Source organism: Eulemur rufifrons, chromosome 22, assembly GCF_041146395.1.
Source record: "Eulemur rufifrons isolate Redbay chromosome 22, OSU_ERuf_1, whole genome shotgun sequence".
NCBI classification, from domain to species: domain Eukaryota; kingdom Metazoa; phylum Chordata; class Mammalia; order Primates; family Lemuridae; genus Eulemur; species Eulemur rufifrons.
Window position 1 is genome coordinate 1,063,292 of NC_091004.1, and position 22,561 is coordinate 1,085,852.

The following is a 22,561-nucleotide window of genomic DNA, read 5'->3' on the forward strand; positions in this document are numbered from 1 at the left end:
GCTCCAGGTCCCCGGAATGCTCCAGGTCCCCGTGTAATGGGTTAAGGGAAGAAAGACACCCCTGTAGGGTTAACTTGTTGAGAAACTCTAATGAATGCTATCTGCTTCTGTACTAAGCTTGCTGGTCTGGGAACCAGGGAGGTGGGGAGGATGATTGCCCTGTCATGGGTTCAACATAGGCCTAAAAGATAATCAAGATAAATGTGGTATGCTTGATCAGTAGAATAGATGACCTTTTACGTCAGTGATTGCAACCTGTTTTGTGACGCCAAGGGGTCTATAAAATCACCAGACCTCCGGGCGGTATAACCTTAAATTGTTAATGATTGTCCTGTTTTTGTTCTCTTTGTTCTTCTTGTACATGTGTGTAGGCACGTAGCCCTCCTCAAAAAGGGTATAAAATCCCTGTACAACTTCAAGTCGGGGCCACTCTCTGTTATTGTTTGGTGGACAGAGGTGGTCGCCGGCCGGCTAATAAAGACTCCTAAACTGGCATTAAATTCTCTTGTGATCTGCTTGCGCGCTTCCACATTATAACACCCGAAATCCTCCAGGTCGCGCAGCCGGCAGGTGGGGGCCCCGTCGGACTGCGTCCAGCTGGACGCCCGGCTCGCGCTCCCGGACCTTGGCCGCAGCGCGCATGCGCAGAGCGCTAGGCGCGCACCGCCCGGCCCGCGGCGAGGAGCCTCGGCGTCGTGGGCGGGGCCTCAAGGCGCCGCGGGCGGGGCCTCTGGGCGCCGCGGGCGGGAACTCTGGGCGTTGTGGGCGGGGCCTCTGGGCGTTGTGGGCGGGGCCTCTGGGCGCCGCGGGGAGACTGGGCGCCGCGGGCGGGGCCTCGGGGCGTCCTGGGCGGGACCTCTGGGCGGCGTGGGAGGGACCTCTGGGCGTTGTGGGCGGGGCCTCTGGGCGCCGCAGGGAGACTGGGCGTCGTGGGCGGGGCCTCCGGGCGTCGTGGGCGGGACCTCTGGGCGTCGTGGGCGGGGCCTCTGGGCGCCGCGGGGAGACTCGGCGTCGTGGGCGGGGCCTCCGGACGTCGTGGGCGGGGCCTCCGGACGTCGTGGGCGGGGCCTGGCCCTGCGTCCCGCTCCCTCGTCTCTGCGCGGCACAACTGGACGCCGACGCCGTGACGTCACGTTGCGCCGGGCGCTTCCCGGGCTCGGCGGGTCACGTGAGCCACTTTTGGCGCGAAAGCGGGTGGCGCCGGGGCGGCGGAGAGGAGCGCGGCGCTGCGATGGCGGTGAGCGCGCGGGGCCGGCGCGGGGGGCTCGGCCGGGCGGCGCGGGGGTCTGCGGACGGCGGCGCGGAGGTCGCGGGCGCCCCTGGTTCTCGGGCGTCGCCCGGCGGGCCGGTCCTCGGGCCGGGTCGGGCCCCGGGCTCTCGCGCGCGCGGGACCCACGCGGCTCCGTCCGCCCGGCGACCCCGGCCCGGCCCGCCAGACCCCTGTCACCCGCGCATACAGTAGGCGCTCGCTGGGCGCCGCGCGACACGAGCCCGCCACCTTCCTACACCTTCCTGTACCTTCTTCCTGTCACTTTTTCTCGTCCCCTTGTCGTGCTCACTGTCTGGTCCCTTCTGCAATCTGTGAGTGCCAGACCGCTCACGTTTTGGTGGCTCTTTTCTGTCCCATCTCTCGGGGGCCGGTACTTGGGACGTTGTGCTCAAATGGGTCCAGTGCCCGAGCAAGGGGGAGAGAATAGACGGTAAACAGGTAAATAAACCGATGACACGGCCTCGGTGACGTTTCACGGAGGAGACGCAGGGTGACGTGGGTGACCTGGAGTATGTTGAGGGATATTTGAGCTTTCTGCCCTGTGTCGCAGAGCCATTGGCTCAAAGCGCTGAGCTAAGAGCTGTCCAGGCCGGAGGAACAGCAAGTGCAAAGGTCCTGAGGCTGCAAGGGGGTTTGGTGTGTGGGAGGGCAGAGGCACTGGCAGAGAAGGAGGCTAGAGTTAAGGCCGCCTTATAACAAAAAAGGGAAACTGAGTCAGCCCTCACGCCCTCCCCGAGTGTGGACAGTAGCAGCTTCTCTTCCAGGAATCGTCTGAGTCCTTCACCATGGCTTCCAGCCCGGCCCGGCGTCGGCGAAGCAACGATGTTCTCACCTCCAGCCCTGGCCGAAACTCCCGGCGCGCCGACGCCCTGACCTCCAGCCCCGGCCGTGACCTTCCCCCCTTTGAGGATGAGTCCGAGGGGCTCCTGGGCACCGAGGGGCCCCTGGAGGAAGAGGAGGATGGAGAAGAGCTTATTGGAGATGGCATGGAGAGGTATTGTCAGCGAGTCTTGCAAAGAGCCCGTGGTGTGTCGGGTGGCCTAGTGTTTGTGCCGGGGAGGAGGGGACCCTGATGACATTCTTGCCTTTGATCACAGCGTGGTCCAGGATCTGGAGGAAGACGGGTTCTTGGAGCCCTGACAAAGGCCAAATTTAAGTTGCTGTATCTAACTTGGAAAGACTAGACGCTAGGGTCTGGGTGAGCCCCAAGTCCAAGAGATATGCACCCCAGGGAATGCCAGAGGTCTCCAGTCTGGAGGACCACAAGAGGTGCCAATCAGAAAGACAGGAAGCAGGAAAATGAGTGTTTCTCTGCAATTTTTTGAGACAGAGTCTGGCTCTGTCACCCGGGCTAGAGTGCCGTGGCGTCAGCCTCGCTCACAGCAGCCTCAGACTCCTGGGCTCAAGCGATCCTCCTGCCTCAGCCTCCTGAGTAGCTGGGACTACAGGCATGCGCCACCATCCCCGGCTCATTTTTCTTTTTTGTAGAGATGGGGTCTTGCTATGTTGTCCAGGCTGGCCTCAAACTCTGGGGCTCAAGCCATCCTCCTGCCTCAGCCTCCCGAGTAGCTAGGACCACAGGCATGCGCCACCACGCCCGGCTCATTTTTTCTATATATACTTTTAGTTGGCCAGATCATTTCTTTCTATTTTTAGTATAGACGAGGGTCTCGCTCTTGCTCAGGCTGGTCTCGAACTCCTGACCTCGAGCGATCCTCCAGCCTCAGCCTCCCAGAGTGCTAGGATGACAGGCGTGAGCCACCGCGCCCGGCCTGTTTTTGAGGTTTTTAAAAAAACAAGTTTTTGAGCTATCATTTACATATTATGAAGTTTATTCCTTGTGATAATACAGTTCCATGCAAATTTGATGTCAATTTCCTAAACCGTACAAACTTCACCACAATCCAGTGTTTCGAGTGTTTTCCATCAACCTGCCGAGACTCCTCCTCCTGCCGTTTTACGGTTCATCCCACTTCTCACCCCACCCGTACGCAACCGTTCATCCACTTTGCCTCTAAATTTTCTACTTCTGGCCCCTTCATAGACGTGGGACCATCAAATCTGTGCCGTTTTGTGACGGGCTTCTTTGTCTCGGTGTCGTTTTCAAGGTTCATCCGTGTTGCAGCATTTGTATCAGCATTCCGTTGCTTTTTACGGCTGAATAATATTCCATTGCATGGAGCTACCACGTTTTATTTGCCCATTCATCAGAGTGGGGACATTTGGGTGCTTTGTGGCTGTTGGCTGTCGCGAATAGCGCTGCTATAAACACGCACAAGTTTTTATGTGAACAGGTTTTCAATTCTATTGGATACATCTCTAGGAACGAGATGGTTGGGTCGTGTTTGATCTTTTGCGGAAATGCCAGACTTTTCTAGAGCATTTGCACCATTTCACATCCCACCAGCAGTGCCAGAGGGTTGGTTCCACACGGCCTCCCCAGCCCTCGTCCGTCCTTCTGACTCCGGCCTCCCTCGCGGGTGTGCCGTGGCATCTCACTGTGGCTTCGGTTCGTGCTTCCCCGCCGGCTGTTGATGCCGAGAATCTTTTCGTGTGTTTATGGCTATATGTGCATCTTTTTTTGGAGAAATGTGTTCAGATCCTTTGCCCACTTTTAATTGGGTTGCTTGATTTTTTATTATTGAGTTGTAAGAGTTTTTTTTTTTTTTGAGACAGAGCCTCACTCTGTCGCCCGGGCTAGAGTGCCGTGGAGTCAGCCTCGCTCACAGCAACCTCAGACTCCTGGGCTCCAGCGATCCTCCTGTCTCAGCCTCCCGAGTAGCTGGGACTACAGGCATGCGCCACCATGCCCGGCTAATTTTTTCTATACATATTTTTAGCTGTCCAAATCATTTCTTTCTATTTTTAGTAGAGACGGGGTCTCGCTCTTGCTCAGGCTGGTCTTGAACTCCTGACCTCGAGTGATCCTCCCGCCTTGGCCTCCCAGAGTGCCAGAATTGCAGGCATGAGCCACGGCGCCTGGCCCATTTTTTAATGTTGTCTTTTGAGATGCCAAAGTTTTGAAGTTTCAAGTCCAGTTTATTTTATTATTATTAATCTTTTTTTTTTTTTTTTTTTTTTTGGCGTGGACCATTAAGCATTTCACTGATGGCATTTTGTGTGACTTGAGGTCCTCGGAGAGTCAGACACATGGATACCTTTCCCGGAGAACGTTGAAGAATTCCGAACGGGATCGGCCCAGAGGTTTACCGGCTCTGGGTTCTGCTTTTGGCATCAACAGCATGGAAATGGTTGTTCTGATAGTGTGGTTTGACAACAGCGTCTACTGCAGGAAAACAGTGGCAATTTCTGCAGTCGTCACTTCGAGAAAAGGAGAATGCAGGAAGACCGTCTTGCGGAGGCAGCGTGGTATCAGGAAAGGAGTCCACGGTCCACGGTTGGACGGTGTTTTGACACCCAGCTCTGCTGAGCGACCCTGGGCAAAGCCACCATGCCCCTCCGATATCAGTGTGCTCATCTGTCCGATGGGATAGTGACTTGGATGTCCCAACACTCCAGGGGCAAATTGTAATACTTTGCTTTCGGTGGACGCTTTATTGAGTCACTGTTTCCCTTCATATACCTGAAGGATGACTGCGTGGAAAATGAGGATTTGCTGCTCTTGGAGCAGCTCAAAGGGCTGGGACAGCGGGTCGCCCTTGCAGAGGGGCTGGTTAGGCTGCGTATAGAAACCCAGCCCAGGCCGGGCGCGGTGGCTCCCGCCTGTCATCCCAGCACTCTGGGAGGCCGAGGCGGGAGGATCGCACGAGGTCAGGAGTTCGAGAGCAGCCTGAGTGAGAGCGACACCCCGTCTCTACTAAAAACAAAAAATAGAAGGAAATGATTTGGACAGCTAAAAATATATAGAGAAAAAATGAGCCGGGCGTGGTGGTGCATGCCTGTAGTCCCAGCTACCCGGGAGGCTGAGGCAGGAGGATCGCTTGAGCCCAGGAGTTGGAGGCTGCTGTGAGCGAGGCTGACTCTAGCCCGGGTGACAGAGCGAGACTCTGTCCCAAAAAAAAAAAAGCAAAAAAAGCTGTCTGGAGACCCCCTCCTCCCCACCCCTTTTTAATTGTAAAATACACTAAACATAAAATTCACCATGGTAACCAGTTCTAAGCTGCCGTAGTTCAGCGGTGGTAAATACATTCCTATTGTTGAGCCCCCATCGCCGACGTCCATCCGCCGAAGTCTTTTCATTCTGCAAAACTGAACCTCTGTCTGCAAACTTCATCCGTGTCGTAGCATGTGGCACAACCTCCTTCCTCTTTGAGGCTCAACTGTGTTCCGTTGCACGGACAGACCAAGTGTACCCATTGCAGACCCTTCTAGAAACTTCCGTGCTTCTGACCCGGAGGCTCCAGGCCTCCGCTTGAGCCACACCGGGGCAGGCCTTGGGCACCCGGGTGGGGGTTGCGGTTTGGTGGCGGTGACCGCGTCCCTTCCGGGCTCTCCCAGGGACTACCGTGCCATCCCGGAGCTGGATGCCTACGAGGCCGAGGGGCTGGCGCTGGATGACGAGGACGTCGAGGAGCTGACGGCCAGCCAGCGGGAGGCGGCCGAGCGGGCCATGCGACAGCGTGACCGGGAGGCGGGCCGGGGCCTGGGGCGCATGCGCCGCGGGCTGCTGTATGGTAGGTCCGGCCGTGTCTGCAACCGGAGGGGCTGGTCCGGGCCTCGGGATGGCAGGTGGGACTCCCCGGGCAAAAGGTCACCGAGGTCACCGGCGGGTGCCGGGTGTCCCTCGCCTCCCCAGACAGCGACGAGGACGAGGAGGAACGCCCGGCCCGCAAGCGCCGCCACGTGGAGCGGGCCACGGAGGACGGGGAGGAGGAGGAGGAGGATGAGATGATCGAGAGCATCGAGAACCTGGAGGACCTCAAGGGCCACTCGGTGCGCGAGTGGGTGAGCATGGCCGGCCCGCGGCTGGAGATCCGCCACCGCTTCAAGAACTTCCTGCGCACCCACGTGGACGGCCGCGGCCACAACGTCTTCAAGGAGCGCATCAGCGACATGTGCAAAGGTGTGGCCTCCCCCGTGACTCCGCCCCCGCTGCCCCTGATTGGCTCCCCGCGGCCCTGCCGCCCCTCATTGGCTGCCTGTGGCTCCGCCCCTCATGGGCTCCCTGCAGCCCTGCCGCCCCTCACTGGCTCCCCGCTACCGCCGTCCCTGATTGGCTCCCCACAGCCCTGGCCCTGATTGGCTCCCCTATGGCCCTGCCCCCGCTGCCCCTAATTGGCTCCCCGCAGTCCCGCTGCCCCTCATTGGCTCCCTGCGGCCCCGCCCCTCATTGGCTCCCCCGTGGCCCCGCTCATTGGCTCCCCGTAGCCCCGCCGCCCCTCATTGGCTCCCCGCATCCCCGCCCCTCACTGGCTCCCCGCGGCCCCGCCCCTCATTGGCTCCCTTCAGCCCTGCCGCCCCTCATTGGCTCCCCGCAGCCCCGCCCCTCAGTGGCTCTCTGTCGCCCCGCTCATTGGCTCCCTGCAGCCCTGCCCCTCATTGGCTCCCCGCAGCCCCGCCCTTCACTGGCTCTCCGCCCCTCATTGGCTCCCTGCGGCCCCGCCCCTCACTGGCTCCCAGCCCCTGCCGCTCCTCATTGGCTCCCCGCAGCCCCGCCCAGCCGAGCCCTCCCACCACGGAAGGCTGCCGGTGTGGCCCTGTCCCGTGGCACGCTGAGCACGCGTGGAGGGGCGGGAGGTGTTCTGCGACTTGGGTAGAGCTACATGCCATTCTGGAACGTTCCTTCAGAGGGACGCAGACAGCGCTGACGTCTGTAGTGGGGCTGTCCTGCCGCCTGTGCGGGGACCACATCTGGGCTGCCCGAGCATCTTTCTTTTATTTGGGACAGAGTCTCGCTCTGTCCCCGGGGCCACAATGCCGTGGCGTCAGCCTCGCTCACAAAAGCCTCCGACTCCTGGGCTCAAGCGATCCTCCTGCCTCGGCCTCCCCGAGTAGCTGGGACTACAGGCATGCGCCACCACGCCCGGCTCATTTTTTCTATATATTTTAATTGTCCAGCTAATTTCTTTCTATGTTTAGTATAGACGGGGTCTCGCTCTTGCTCAGGCTGGTCTCGAACTCCTGACCTCGAGCGATCCTCCCGCCTCAGCCTCCCCGAGTGCCGGGATGACAGGCGTGAGCCCCCCCACGCCCGGCCCCCGAGTATCTTTTGCCATGGCTGAAAACGGGCAGATTGCACATAAAAATGCAGGGGACTGCTTCGAACAGCACGTTGAGCCACACGTTGCCACGTGACGGGACTTGGCACGAAACGGTGCCTGCGGCCCCTGCCCTGGCAGCGCGCTCCACGGGCCGTTGGCGTTTCGTTTACTCTCCAGCCGCCCTGCGCGCCCTGCGCCACGTGCCCACTTTACGGAGCGGGCAGTCGAGGCTCGGGACGGGTCCCTTGTTTCAGCCACCGCTGCAGCGCGGCAGACTTAGAGCAGCAGGTGGCATTTCTGGGTGCAGGTCCCGGGGTTCGGCAGGTGGGTGGGTGGGGGGTGGGGTGGGTGTCCGTCCCTCCTCCCGGCAGGCGTCGCTGTTGCATGGACGTCGCCCCCTGCAGAGCGCAGCGCAGCGCAGCCCGGGCCGCGCATGCTCAGTGTGCCCTCCCGCGCGCCCCGCCCCCCGCCTGCAGAGAACCGGGAGAGCCTGGTGGTGAACTACGAGGACCTGGCGGCCCGGGAGCACGTGCTCGCCTACTTCCTGCCCGAGGCGCCGGCCGAGCTGCTGCAGATCTTCGACGAGGCGGCCCTGGAGGTGGTGCTCGCCATGTACCCCAAGTACCACCGCATCGCCGCGCAGGTGCACGTGCGCATCTCGCACCTGCCGCTGGTGGAGGAGCTGCGCTCTCTCCGGTAAGCGCAGGTGGGGGCGGCGGGGACGGCGGGGACGGCGGGGCCACCTCCCGGGTGCCCTGTGGCTCAGGGGTGGGCGGGCCGGGGTGCAGCCCAGGTGGGTTCTGGCTGCGGCTGGAGCGGGGACAGGTGGAAGGAAGAAGGGGGCCAGGCCTGGGTTTTTGCAGGGTGGGGAGGGGGGAACGCCCACAGGTGCCCCCCGCTGGCCTCGCCGGAGGGTGCATTGGAAGCCTCGCAGCGCCCCCCACCCCCAGACCCCTGATTGCGCCCCCCGGCCCCATCCCCGCAGGCAGCTACACCTGAACCAGCTGATCCGCACCAGCGGCGTGGTGACAAGCTGCACCGGGGTCCTGCCGCAGCTCAGCCTCGTCAAGTACAACTGCAACAAGTGCAGCTTCGTGCTGGGCCCTTTCTGCCAGTCCCAGAACCAGGAGGTGAAGCCGGGCTCCTGCCCGGAGTGCCAGTCCACCGGCCCCTTCGAGGTCAACATGGAACAGGTGAGGCCGGGCGCGGCGGCTCCCGCCGGTCATCCCAGCACTCTGAGGAGACCAGCCTGGACAACATAGCAAGACCCCATCTCTAAATAAAATACAAAAAAATCAGGCCGGGGCGCGGTGGTGGCTCACGCCTGGCATCCCAGCACTCGGGGAGGCCGAGGCAGGAGGATCGGCTCGAGGGCAGGAGGTCGAGACCAGCCTGAGCAAGAGCGAGACCCCGTCTGTACTTAAAAAATAGAAAGGAATTATCTGGACAGCTAAAAATATATATATATAGAAAATGAGCCGGGTGTGGTGGCGCATGCCTGTCGTCCCAGCTACTCGGGAGGCTGAGGCAGGAGGATCGCTTGAGCCCAGGAGTCTGAGGCTGCTGTGAGCGAGGCTGATGCCACGGCACTCTAGCCCGGGCGACAGAGCCAGACTCTGTCTCCAAAAAAAAAATAATAATGATGCTAATGTTTGTGGAGGACTTATCGGGTAGAAAATGCGTGTTATCTGGGCTTCATCACACCCCGGGCGGCAGGTACTGGGGTCGACCCCGTTTTGCTGATGAAGAGACAGGCGGTCAGAGAAGTCACTGGCTTAGGCCACCCAGCCAGGAAGTGGCCCTAAGGGTTGGAGGTCCGGCGTTTTGATCCAGCGTGTGGGCTTTTCACTGCCACGCCGTGCTTTGTCTAGACAGCAAGGGAAATGACAGGCATGAAGTTGCGTGTGCCACCTGACGGTAGGAGGTGACACTTCGACCGTGACGTGCCGTTTGTCAGCCGTTGGTCTGGGGGTTGCGTACGTGTGACTTGATTTAATCCTCGCTGTGAGGTTGCAGTTTACGCCGTCCGCGTCCCCAGCTACACAGAAGGCACAGAGTGAGCAAGTCACCTGCCTAAGGTCACACAGCGTGGGCACAGAGACAGGCTTTGGACCCAGGTGGCCTGGTTCCCGCGTCCCCACGGCACGTGGGAGTGATTGAGACTAGCAGTCGGAGGCACCCAGAGGGACACAGCCGGAGCCGGGGCGTGTGCCGGCGTTTCGGGGTGCCGTGGGCTCACCCCTTTTCCTCTCTGGCTCTCTGTTTCCTGCTCTGGTGTTCGGAACGTGATACTCCCTGTTCTCCGTCCACGGGGGCGGCGGTCAAGGTCGGGTGACATAGTCAGTGCCCCGAGGAGTTCAGAGTCCCCCCGTGATCTGTTTGTCACACGCAGACCATCTACCAGAACTACCAGCGCATCCGCCTTCAGGAGAGTCCCGGCAAGGTGGCGGCCGGCCGGCTGCCCCGCTCCAAAGACGCCATCCTCCTCGCCGACCTGGTGGACAGCTGCAAGCCGGGGGACGAGATAGTAAGCGGGAGGGAGCCGGGCTTCCGCAGTGTGGCCCGGGGACAAGCAGCGTGGCCGGGCAGGTCGGGGGTCGGGGGTCGGAGGGGTGCTCAGCCTGAGGTCTGTTCGTCAATCTCCGGGATAAAGAGCTTTTCTCCTCCCCAAGGGGTTGGCTCCTTGGAAAGGTGGGTTCAGAAGTGGTTTTGAGGCCAGGCGCGGTGGTGGCTCATGCCTGTCATCCCAGCACTCTGGGGAGGCCAGCCTGGACAACATAGCAAGACCCCATCTCTAAATAAAATATAAAAAAATCGGGCCGGGCGCGTGCAGTGGCTCATGCCTGTCATCCCGGCAGTGTGGGAGGCCGAGGCGGGAGGATCGCTCGAGGTCAGGAGTTCGAGACCAGTCTGAGCAAGAGCGAGACCCCGTCTCTACTAAACATAGAAAGAAATTAGCCGGACAGCTAAAAATATATATAGAAAAATGAGCCGGGCGTGGTGGCACGTGCCTGTAGTCCCAGCTACTCGGGAGGCTGAGGCAGGAGGATCGCTTGAGCCCAGGAGTCTGAGGTTGCTGTGAGCGAGGCTGACGCCACGGCACTCTAGCCCGGGCAATACAGCAAGACTCTGTCTCGAAAAAAAAAAAGAAATAGTTTTACTTTGGTTCTGTTGAGTTACTCACCGGGGTGTCCACAGTGTGGAGAGCTTGGAGGACAGCCCGGAGGTGGCGCCCGGGTTAGACCCTGACCGCTCGGCCTCTCCCTGCCCCGCAGGAGCTGACCGGCATCTACCACAACAACTACGATGGCTCCCTCAACACGGCCAACGGCTTCCCGGTCTTTGCCACCGTCATCCTGGCCAACCACATCACCAAGAAGGACGACAAGGTCGCCGTCGGGGAGCTGACGGACGAGGACGTCAAGATGATCACCAGCCTCTCCAGGGACCAGCAGATCGGAGAGAAGGCAGGTGCCGGGCTGAGGAGGGGCACCGGGGCCGGCCGCCCGGGTCTTGGCGTGTTCTCCCGGCCACCCGCCGGCACCGGGTGGTGATTCTGACTCCCGGGCTCCAGCGATCCTCCTGCCTGAGCCTCCCGAGTCGCTGGGACGGCAGGCATGCACCACCACGCCCGGCTCATTTTTCTTTTTTTTTAGAGATGGGGTCTTGCTATGTTGTCCAGGCTGGCCTCAGACTCTGGGGCTCAAGCCATCCTCCGGCACGGCCGTGACTGTCCCCTCTTTGTGCCCACTTGTCATGCATTTATCATTCTTACTCACGCATGGTCTCTTTGGGTCTTTTCATTGCTCCTGAATCTGCTGCTCCTCCGAGGAGACCGCAGTTTGTGTCTGGATCCTTCTTCCCAAGTTCTCCGAGCCCTCGGAAGCCGGGCCCGGGGGGATGACGGAGCAGCTGGCGTTTGCGGGCCGGGGACGGTCGGCTTGGCACTCAGGGTTTCTCCGAGCTCTTGTCCCTTTTCTTGTCCGCCCCACCCCGAGATTAACTTCGAGCGCGTTTGTTCCCGTCATCCGCGTCCCCACGTCCCCAAAATCATCCGGAGTCTGCAGGAGGATTCCTGGGTGGCGGCCGTCGGTGTGACCCGCTCCTCTCCTCGTTTCTGCTCTTGCTCCGTGATTTTCGGAAAGGCCTTTGTGACATACGACAAAACGAGGGGGTCGGGCTAAGGTTCTCGGAAGCTCGGACGTTCTGCGATTCTCAGGACGGGCCGAGTCGGGGCCCGATGGAAATGCCGCCGCCGCCGGGGACGGCGATTCTGAGCCGGGCGGGCCTGTCCCTGTGTGTGCCCCGGGTCCCCGTCCCCATACCGGTCTCTCCCTTTTTATTTTTTCTCTCAGATCTTCGCCAGCATCGCTCCTTCTATCTATGGGCACGAGGACATCAAGAGAGGCCTGGCGCTGGCCCTCTTTGGAGGGGAGCCCAAAAACCCGGGTGAGTAGCCGCAGACGCCGGCCACCCGCTCGCTCTGCGGGGACCTCAGCAGCTCTGGCTTCGGGGAGCTGACATTCTGCGTGAGCGACCAGGCCGGGTGCGGCCCCCTTAAAGGCCTCGGTGCCGGGGACAAAAAAGCAGCTGGAACGGTGGCCAGGCTGGGCGTGCGGGAGGGCGGCCCACGGCCTGGGCGTCTTTAGTGCCTCGACCGTCTGCTGTTGCGATTTGAGCGAATTTGTGTTTGCTCTACTTTTAGTTTCAAATGTTCTGTCATTTTTAAAAAAAAAAAAAAAAAAAAAGATGGCCGGGCGCGGGGTGGCTCACGCCTGTCACCCCAGCTACTCTGGGAGGCCGAGGCGGGAGGATTGCTTGAGGTCAGGAGTTCGAGACCAGCCTGACATTTTAGGGAGACCAGCCTGGGCAACATAGCAAGACCCCATATCTAAATAAAATACAAAAAATCAGGCCGGGCATGGTGGCTCAGGCCTGTCATCCTGGCACTCTGGGAGGCCGAGGCGGGAGGATCGCTCGAGGTCAGGAGTTCGAGACCAGCCTGAGCAAGAGTGAGACCCCATCTCTACTAAAAATAGAAAGAAATTAGCCAGTCAGCTAAAATATATATAGAAAAAATTAGCTGGGCGTGGCGGCGCATGCCTGTCGTCCCAGCTACTCGGGAGGCTGAGGCAGGAGGATGGCTTGAGCCCCGGAGTTTGAGGCCAGCCTGGACAACATAGCAAGACCCCATCTCTACAAAAAAGAAAAATGAGCCGGGCGTGGTGGCGCATGCCTGTAGTCCCAGCTACTCGGGAGGCCGAGGTAGGAGGATCGCTTGAGCCCAGGAGGCTGAGGCTGCTGTGAGCGAGGCTGACGCCACGGCACTCTAGCCCGGGCGACAGAGCCAGACTCTGTCTCCAAAAGAAAAAAAAAAAATTAAATGTTACCTACAAAAATCCCACATGAGCCTGTATTCCCATTACGTCTTCACAAACAAACAGAAGTCACAGCCAGTGCCGGGTGTCACCGCCGAGCACCCAGTGTCGTCCTCGTCCTCAGGTCGGTGTGCGGGCTCCCCGGTGTTTGGTGGCCGTGCACACGCGGACTCACGGGGCAGACACGCGGTTTCGTGGTACGTGGATATGTACGGACACGGCCGTTTTCCTCGCGTGGGCATGTGGTGTAGCAGTGCACGACACACACAACTGAGCCCCTCCCGCTCCCGTAGCACCTTCTCTGCCGCGCCTGGTGTCGGCACGTACAGAGCAAGGTCACGCTCTCGAGTGACCGCGGCGTGCTTTCCGTGGGCTTCTCTTTCCCCGGAGCTCGCGTTGAGATCGTTCCCGGTTTGAGTAGGGGCGGAGGGGACAGCTATTCCCCCTCCCCTCCGCGGCCTGCCTCTCCCATCCCCTCCACGCTCGTCCCTGTCTGTCCCCCAGGCGGTAAACACAAGGTGCGGGGTGACATCAACGTGCTCCTGTGCGGCGACCCCGGCACGGCCAAGTCCCAGTTTCTGAAGTACGTGGAGAAGGCGTGTGGCCGCGCCGTCTTCACCACGGGCCAGGGCGCGTCCGCCGTCGGGCTCACGGCTTACGTGCAGCAGCACCCGGTCAGCCGGGAGTGGACCCTGGAGGCCGGGGCTCTGGTTCTGGCCGACCGGGGCGTGTGCCTCATCGACGAATTCGACAAGGTGTGTACCCGGGCCGCGCGCGCGGGGGGCTGGCGGGATCCGGGGCGCGCGGGGGGCTGGCGGGATCCGGGGCGTGCGAGGGGGGCGGTCTCGGTCGGCCGGTCGGGGGACGCCGCGGTGGCGGGGGCAGGAGTCACACCCCGAGCCCCGGGCGCGGGACTCTCTCCCAGATGAACGACCAGGACAGAACCAGCATCCACGAGGCCATGGAGCAGCAGAGCATCTCCATCTCGAAGGCCGGCATCGTCACCTCCCTGCAGGCCCGCTGTACTGTCATCGCGGCCGCCAACCCCATAGGTACAGCGGGCGCAGCCGCCGGGGCTCGGGGTGGGGACGCGAGACCAAAGCGCGGCAGGGGGGGGGTGTTGCCTGCCGGAGCCAGGAGCTCACGGGGGCTTCTAGAGGACGTCACCGGGCAGGAGGAGGAGGGCTCCGGGGGGACGTCGGGGATTTTGCCAAGCTGCGTCCTTGGAATCCCCTTGGACGTCATGGGAAGACACGGGAGGGGAGCCCGGTGCCGCCTCTGAGCGGGGGCGGAACGGTTGTTGGTCGCAGCCTGCTGGAGACCGGAGAGCCCGGGCCCTGTCGCTGCCTGTGTGTCTTTTTATTTTTTTTTTTTTGAGACAGAGTCTGGCTCTGTCACCCGGGCTAGAGTGCCGTGGCATCAGCCTCGCTCACAGCAACCTCAGACTCCTGGACTCAAGCGATCCTCCTGCCTCGGCCTCCCAAGTAGCTGGGATGACAGGCATGCGCCACCATGCCTGGCTCGCTTTTCTTTTTTGTAGAGATGGGGTCTTGCTATGTTGTCCAGGCTGGCCTCAAACTCCGGGGCTCAAGCGATCCTCCTGCCTCAGCCTCCCGAGTAGCTGGGACTACACGCATGCACCACCAGGCCTGGCTCATTTTTTCTATATGTATTTTTAGTTGTCCATATAATTTCTTTCTATTTTTAGTAGAGACAGGGGTCTCGCTCTTGCTCAGGCTGGTCTCGAACTCCTGACCTCGAGCGATCCTCCCGCCTCGGCCTCCCAGAGTGCTGGGATGACAGGCGTGAGCCCCCGCGCCCGGCCTGATTTTTTGTATTTTATTTAGATATGGGGTCTTGCTGTGTTGCCCAGGCTGGTCTCCCCAAAGTGCTGGGGTGACAGGCGTGAGCCCCCGCGCCCGGCCTGCCTGTGTTCTTGGTTTTCCCTCTGGGAGAAGCAGTTAAGCTCCACGTCCAACTTGGGCCGTCCCCGCTGCTGCTCGGGGGGTCGGGGTGGGCGGGGGAAGAGGGAAGGAGCTCTTTGCAAGCCCTGACGACCCCCTATCCCCCCTCGCCCTCCGGAGCCGGGCTCTGCTCCGATTCTGCCTGGGGTGCAGGGGGTGACGGGCCGGGCGCGTGCTCTGACGGGGAGGGGTCGCTGCGGGTTCCAGGAGGGCGCTACGACCCCTCGCTGACCTTCTCGGAGAACGTGGACCTCACCGAGCCCATTGTCTCCCGCTTTGACATCCTCTGCGTGGTCAGGGACACCGTGGACCCCGTGCAGGTGCGGCCCCCCACGTGCCGGGCCCCGCGAGTCGTGCCCCCGGGGGACGTGGGTGGCTTGGGGCGGGGAGGGCCCACGCGGGGTGCCAGGCACAGGGACGGGACTGTCTCCCGGGTCTCTTGTCACCTCTGGAAGTCGGCCTGGCTTCCCTCTGCCTCCCCAGTTTGTTTGCAAACCGTGCCCGAGTCCCGAGGGTCCTGCCCCTCTCTGTCCCTCCGCTGTCCCCTCGGAAAGGCCCGGCGTGGGGCTTCCAACGTTCTCCTCCTCCTCCTCCTCCTGCCCGTCTCCCGCGGCTCCTGGGAGAAGCCTTCGCTCGAAGCCTCAGCGAGCGGCATCTATGTCCTTGGTCCCTCAATCCCATCCCCCTGAGCACGTCCCTCTCCCTAAGTAACATTGCAAACTGCATCTGTGCCCCGTCCGCTCGCAGGCGGGAGCTTCGTGAGGTCTCCGTCCCATGTAGCGGGACACCCAGAGCTGCCCGGCACGCGGTGGCGTCGGCCCGTTGAGAGAATGTCTTTCTTTTTTTTTTTGTGAGACAAAGTCTCACTTTGTCGCCCGGGCTAGAGTGCCGTGGCGTCAGCCTCGCTCACAGCAACCTCAGACTCCTGGGCTCAAGCGATCCTCCTGCCTCAGCCTCCCGAGTAGCTGGGACGACAGGCATGCGCCACCACGCCCGGCTCATTTTTTCTATATATATTTTAGTTGTCCAGCTAATTTCTTTCTATTTTTAGTAGAGACAGGGTCTCGCTCTTGCTCAGGCTGCTCTCGAACTCCTGACCTCGAGCGATCCTCCCGCCTCGGCCTCCCAGAGTGCCGGGATGACAGGCGAGAGAGAACGTCATTCTTAAGGGACGTACGGGCAGCTGCTTCCTGCCTGCCTGCGTAGCTGGCGAGCCCTGGGCTGCGTCCCTGAGCCGCCCTCTCGCGTGTCGTCCCAGGATGAGATGCTGGCTCGCTTCGTGGTGGGCAGCCACGTCCGGCACCACCCCAGCAACAAGGAGGAGGGGGCGCTGGCCGCTGCCGCCGCCGAGGAGCCCGCCGTGCCCAACACGTACGGCGTGGAGCCCCTGCCGCAGGAGGTGCTGAAGAAGTACATCATCTATGCCAAGGAGCGCGTCCACCCCAAGCTCAACCAGATGGACCAGGACAAGGTGGCCAGGATGTACAGCGACCTCAGGAAGGAGTCCATGGTGAGAGCCCGGGGTAGCGGGTGCGGAGAAGGAAGCGCAGCTCGGGCTTTCCGACCTGTGCCGTGGTCGCCATGCTCAATCTGTCAGTGCAAAAGGTGCCAGGGCAGGAAGGTGTTAAAAAAAAAAAAAAAATGATGCCAGGCCGGGCACACAGGGTGGCTCACGCCTGTCATCCCAGCACTGTGGGGAGAGCAGCCTGGGCAACATAGCAAGACCCCATCTCTAAATAAAATACAAAAAAAATCAGGCCAGGCGCGGTGGCTCACGCCTGTCATCCCAGCACTCTGGGAGGCCGAGGCGGGAGGATCGCTCGAGGTCAGGAGTTTGAGGCCAGCCTGAGCAAGAGCGAGACCCCGTCTCTACTAAAAATAGAAAGAAATTAGCTGGACAGCTAAAAATAGATATAGAAAAAAAATTAGCCGGGCGTGGTGGTGCATGCCTGTGGTCCCAGCTACTCCTCTAGTCCCAGCTACTCGGGAGGCTGAGGCAGGAGGATGGCTTGAGCCCCGGAGTTTCAGGCTAGCCTGGACAACATAGCAAGACCCCATCTGTACAAAAAAGAAAAAAAAATGAGCCGGGCATGGTGGCGCATGCCTGTAGTCCCAGCTACTCGGGAGGCCGAGGCAGGAGGATCGCTTGAGCCCAGGAGTCTGAGGTTGCTGTGAGTGAGGCTGACACCACAGCACTCTAGTCCGGGCGACAAAAAAAAAAAAGAAAAGAAAATACATATCTTAAGCATTTTGTTTCAGATGAAACTTAAAATGTGTGTTCAGTTGTCTGTCTTGGTGTATGGGACCGTCACTTTCTGGGTTTGCTGGTCCGCTGAGTAAGTTCCGTACTGACCGTAAATCCCACCCAGACGAACACGGAGTCTGAACCAGCTCTGGTTCATTCCCGGCGGAGCAAACGCTTAGAGGCAGCTTGCGAGACTGCACGTCATCAAGACAGCGACTGGTTTTGTTTTTGCCTTTTAACTTCACCAAGAATTTTCTTTTTTTTTTTTTTTTTTTTTGGAGACAGAGTCTCGCTCTGTCGCCCGGGCTAGAGTGCCGTGGCGTCAGCCTCGCTCACAGCAGCCTCAGACTCCAGGGCTCAAGTGATCCTCCTGCCTCAGCCTCCCGAGTCGCTGGGACGACAGGCATGCGCCACCGTGCCTGGCTAATTTTCCTTTTTTGTAGAGATGGGATCTTGCTATGTTGTCCAGGCTGGCCTCAAACTCCAGGTCTCAAGCGATCCTCCTGCCTCAGCCTCCCGAGTAGCTGGGACTACAGGCACGCGCCACCATGCCCGGCTCATTTTTTCTATATCTATTTTTAGCTGTCCAGCTAATTTCTTTCCATTTTTAGTAGAGACGGGGTCTCGCTCTTGCTCAGGCTGGTCTCGAACTCCTGACCTCGAGCGATCCTCCCGCCTCGGCCTCCCCGAGTAGCCGGGATGCCAGGCAGGGTGAGCCACCGCACGCGCCCGGCCTCGCTCTGGCTTCTAAGCGAGCCCGGCTTTCACCCTCCTCGCCGCTCTCCGGCCCGCGGAGGCCCTGACGCGGCGCTCGTCCCCAGGCCACGGGCAGCATCCCCATCACCGTGCGGCACATCGAGTCCATGATCCGCATGGCCGAGGCCCACGCCCGCATGCACCTGCGGGACTACGTCACGGAGGACGACGTCAACATGGCCATCCGCGTGATGCTGGAGAGCTTCGTGGACACGCAGAAGTTCAGCGTGATGCGCGGCATGCGCAAGGTAGGGGGACCCCGGGCTTGGGGGCGGAGGCCACCGGTGGGTGCATGGGGGGGCGTCCGAGGCTGTGTCCCACCCCAGGGGGGGGGCAGCCGTGGCACCCGGCCCGCGAAAGGGAGCCCGGCGGGAGCCGCCGGGGACGTGGCGTGTGACCCCGGCTTGTCCCCTGCAGACCTTCGCCCGCTACCTCTCTTTCCGGCGTGACAACAACGAGCTCCTGCTCTTCATCCTGAAGCAGCTGGTGGCCGAGCAGGTGACGTATCAGCGCAACCGCTTCGGGGCCCAGCAGGACACCATCGAGGTGCCGGAGAAGGACCTGGTGGACAAGGTACCGGCGGCCCTGCGTGTCCCCGTTGGGGGGGGTGCCCGGTCACACTGGGTCGCTCGGTGGTGGGACTTGAGCGACAGCCGTGTTTCCGCCACGCCGAGTCCAGTTCCCGAGCGCTTGTCATCCCCGATGGCAGGTCAGCGAGGTGGAGACAGGGCGCGGGGCGGCCCGGGGACTTGTCCCCGGCCACCCGGGCAGCTGTTGTCACCCGGGTCCGCGCCCTCGGCCGGCCTCTCCGCCCCTGGGTGTGTTCCCGTCATCGGAGACGGTGACACCCTGGTGGCTCAGGGGACCCGGCTCCTCTTTCCAGGCTCGTCAGATCAACATCCACAACCTGGCCGCGTTTTACGACAGCGAGCTCTTCAGGATGAACAAGTTCAGCCGCGACCTCAAACGGAAGATGATCCTGCAGCAGTTCTGAGGCCCTGGGGACGCCCCTGTCCCCCAGCGGTGCCCGCCCGTGAGCCTGGTTTGGGGGACTCGGGCCGGGGGTCCGTGCACAGCACACAGAGGGACCCGGGCTGTGCTGGGTGGGCCGTCCGGCGTCCTACGGTGGGACCCCGCGAATAACGGGGTTTGTTTCTTGGGCTCCACGTCCGCTCCTGTCCCCCTTTCTGGGCGGGCCGAGCTCCGCCAGCACTTTGTTTTAGCTGCTCCGCACGCGTGGCCTGTGTCTCCTCGGTGCCTGGGGTCGGCGCTGCTGTGCTCCGCGTACCCTGCAATGCTTTTCGGGGACGGAGCAACCTCGGGGGCGGGCAGGGCCGTCCCCCGCGTGGCCTGAGTTTGGTGTCCACGTTGATTCTGCCGCCCTCGGCCAAAGAGCAGGCGGAAGACGTTCCTGGTCGTTGCCAGAGCTCTGTGCTGCGGGTTGGCGGGGGGCGGGTTCCCTACAGCGGTACGTCGGGGTCCCCAGCCTCAGAGGACCGTGGGTGCGGGTCACCGGGCTCGTCCACCAGCTACGCCACCGGTCACCGCGGCCCCCACTCACCTTTTTATCGTGCTCAACCGTCTCCCCATTTTCTCTGCCCCCCGGTTGTACATTCTGTTTTTATCTTGTAGTTCGATTTTTAATAAAGTTGAGTCGAATGGAAACCTGGCTATATCTGTCACCCTCGGATCTCAACGTGGCTGTACCTGTCACCCTCGGATCTGAACGTGGCTGTATCTGTCACCCTCGGATCTGAACGTGGCCGTATCTGTCACCCTCGACTCTGGTCCTGCCCTTGTCCCCACGCCGGGCTTCCTCCCCACAAAGGTCCTTCGCAAACCAGTGTCCGGAGCGGCGGTTAGGTCGGGTTAGAAGCAGCGTTTGCTTTGCACATGTGGAGGAAACAGAAGTGACAGGCCTGTCCCCAAGGCCACGCGGTTTGTGGGTGCCGGCGTGTTCCTGTTGAGATGACTGTGTGGGTTTGGGCCCTTATCTGTTGATACCGGTACGTCCCGTGAATTTATTTTCGGCTGTCAAACCAACCTTGCTTTCCTGGGTCTGTCTCCTTTGGTCGTGGCGTGAAGTTCTGGTTAGAGGTTGCCGGGTTCCACTTGTTGGTACCTTAGTGAGCATTTTTGCATCTATTAATAGATGCAAATCTGACCCCACTGCTGTGCCAGCCCTCAGTGGCTTTGGTCATCGGGCCATTGGGATCTCTCCACTCGTCGATTTGCTCTTGTGTCCCTAGAACTTCCTTCCTGTTGGCCATGAGGATCGTCTAAAATATAGACCTCATTGTGCCGTGACTCCTGTAGAAGGAACTAACTCCTAGCCGGGCGTGGAATTAGGCTCACGTCCGTCATCCCGGAGACCTGGGAGGCTGAGGCCAGAGCATCACTTGAGCCCAGGAGTTCGAGACCGGCCTGGGTAACACGGGAACATAGCAAGACCTTGTCTCTGCAAAAATTTTTAAAAATTAGCTGGAAGGAGGGAAAAAAAGAAAGAGAGAATGAATTGCTTACACAGTCCAAACTTCTCATCATGACCTTGGAGATCTTTGACTACCAGGTCTTCACCTACCTTTGTATAATAGACCTCCGATCTCCATAAAATAAAACTGACAATTCTGTAAATTTTTTTCTTTTCTTTTTTTTTTGAGACAGAGTCTCACTCTGTTGCCCAGGCTAGAGTGAGTGCTGTGGCGTCAGCCTAGCTCACAGCAACCTCAAACTCCTGGGCTCAAGCGATCCTCCTGCCTCAGCCTCCCAAGCAGCTGGGACTACAGGCATGCGCCACTATGCCCGGCTAATTTTTTTTTCTATATAGATTTTTAGTTGTCCATATAATGTCTTTCTATTTTTAGTAGAGACGGGGTCTTGCTCAGGCTGGTCTCGAACTCCTGACCTTGAGCGATCCACCCGCCTCGGCCTCCCAGAGTGTTGGGATTACAGGCGTGAGCCACCGCGCCCGGCCTCTTTCATTGATTTTCTTAAACTAGATGTCTTTTCCTTGTGTTTAGGTTCTTCATTTATCTTATAAGGGTTTGCTACTTTTTTAAAGAATAACCAAACGTGCATTGAGCTGTTTAGCTTGTGTCAACTATTTCTGTCTTCTGTCCCCTTGTCACCACGAACAGTGCTGCATTTTGCTCATGTGCTAAACTTGTTACTTTAAAGAAGCGTTTTCCTAATATACTAGGCAATAAAGTAAAATTGCACGAAACTATGGATACTGTATCCATCCGGTACAGCGAAATGATGGACACTGTATCCATCCGGTACAGCGAAATTGTGGACACTGTATCCATCCGGTACAGCGAAATGATGGACACTGTGTCCATCCGGTACAGCGAAATGATGGACACTGTATCCATCCGGTACAGCGAAATTGTGGACACTGTATCCATCCGGTACAGCGAAATGATGGACACTGTGTCCATCCGGTACAGCGAAATGATGGACACTGTGTCCATCCGGTACAGCGAAATGATGGACACTGTGTCCATCCGGTACAGCGAAATGATGGACACTGTGTCCATCCGGTACAGCGAAATGATGGATACTGTGTCCACCCGGTACAGCGAAATGATGGACACTGTGTCCATCCGGTACAGCGAAATGATGGACACTGTGTCCATCCGGTACAGCGAAATGATGGACACTGTATCCATCCGGTACAGCGAAATTGTGGACACTGTATCCATCCGGTACAGCGAAATGATGGACACTGTGTCCATCCGGTACAGCGAAATGATGGACACTGTGTCCATCCGGTACAGCGAAATGATGGACACTGTGTCCATCCGGTACAGCGAAATGATGGACACTGTGTCCATCCGGTACAGCGAAATGATGGATACTGTGTCCACCCGGTACAGCGAAATGATGGACACTGTGTCCATCCGGTACAGCGAAATGATGGACACTGTGTCCATCCGGTACAGCGAAATGATGGATACTGTGTCCATCCGGTACAGCGAAATGATGGACACTGTGTCCATCCGGTACAGCGAAATGATGGATACTGTGTCCATCTGGTACAGCGGCAGCAATTCTAAACGCCTCGTTCGTTGTTTTTTTTTTTCCTGTTCCTTAAAGAGGATCCGATCTTTCCAACTCGGGAATCACGAACCGACTTTTCTCTCCCTGGAACGTTCTGTCCCAACCCACCCTCCTGGTCTCATGCCCATCACCCTCCCAGGTGCCAGGTTCAATGGGTTTGTTCCGGAGGGCCAGTGTAAAGGTTCCCGTCTACACCGCCTTATAGCACCTCAAGCTGCTTAACACGCTTATTTACAATGGCAATTCTAGGACCGCACGTGTGTTTTGTCTTTTTTTCTCTTTTTGGAGCCTGTTTTCTCCGCTAGACTCATCTATGAGGACAGCGGATGCGCTTGTTTTGTTCACAACCTTAATGCAGGGCACGTGCGAGCGTGAGCTTCCGCTGCCCACACCTGGGCCCCCACGTTAGAGCAGTTGGCGCTGCCCCGAGAGTCCGTGTGCGGCGAAGCAGTGACGCCACCGAGCCCACAGGGGACAACAGGCTGCCACCGGGTCCGGGAGCCACAACCAGGGTGGGATCCGAATTGGGCCGCCTGGCTCCCGGTTTCATCCCGGCCTTCAAGGCTCTCCGCGGCCGGCCGGCAGAGTGCTGTCAGCCCCTTGGCGCGCGAGCGGCGGTCACCCCCACGTTGTCACCGCGTCCCCTCAGCGTCGCCTGAGGCAGCCGGCGCGAGGCCGGGTCCGCGGTCTGTGGCGGCCGCGGCGGCACCGCCCCCCGCCCCCCG

The 22,561-nt window shown here is 59.9% G+C and overlaps 1 protein-coding gene across 1 annotated transcript; it reads left to right on the forward strand.

Moving 5' to 3' along the window:
- Positions 1 to 1,163: 1,163 nt before the first annotated feature.
- On the forward strand, positions 1,164 to 19,381 carry MCM2 (minichromosome maintenance complex component 2). The gene is made up of 16 exons (XM_069497747.1): positions 1,164 to 1,237; positions 2,035 to 2,264; positions 5,729 to 5,904; positions 6,027 to 6,293; positions 7,908 to 8,127; positions 8,417 to 8,624; positions 9,824 to 9,958; positions 10,707 to 10,898; positions 11,787 to 11,880; positions 13,314 to 13,564; positions 13,735 to 13,861; positions 14,981 to 15,093; positions 16,032 to 16,283; positions 17,840 to 18,022; positions 18,192 to 18,347; positions 18,658 to 19,381. Exons 1-16 carry the CDS (start codon positions 1,232 to 1,234, stop codon positions 18,766 to 18,768), a joined length of 2,721 nt encoding a protein of 906 aa, XP_069353848.1. The 5' UTR covers positions 1,164 to 1,231; the 3' UTR covers positions 18,769 to 19,381.
- Positions 19,382 to 22,561: the final 3,180 nt, after the last annotated feature.

Coding starts and splice junctions, on each gene's coding strand:
- MCM2 (XM_069497747.1), top strand. Junction 13,565..13,734: donor TCATCGACGAATTCGACAAG/GTGTGTACCCGG, acceptor ACTCTCTCCCAG/ATGAACGACCAGGACAGAAC. Junction 15,094..16,031: donor ACACCGTGGACCCCGTGCAG/GTGCGGCCCCCC, acceptor GTGTCGTCCCAG/GATGAGATGCTGGCTCGCTT.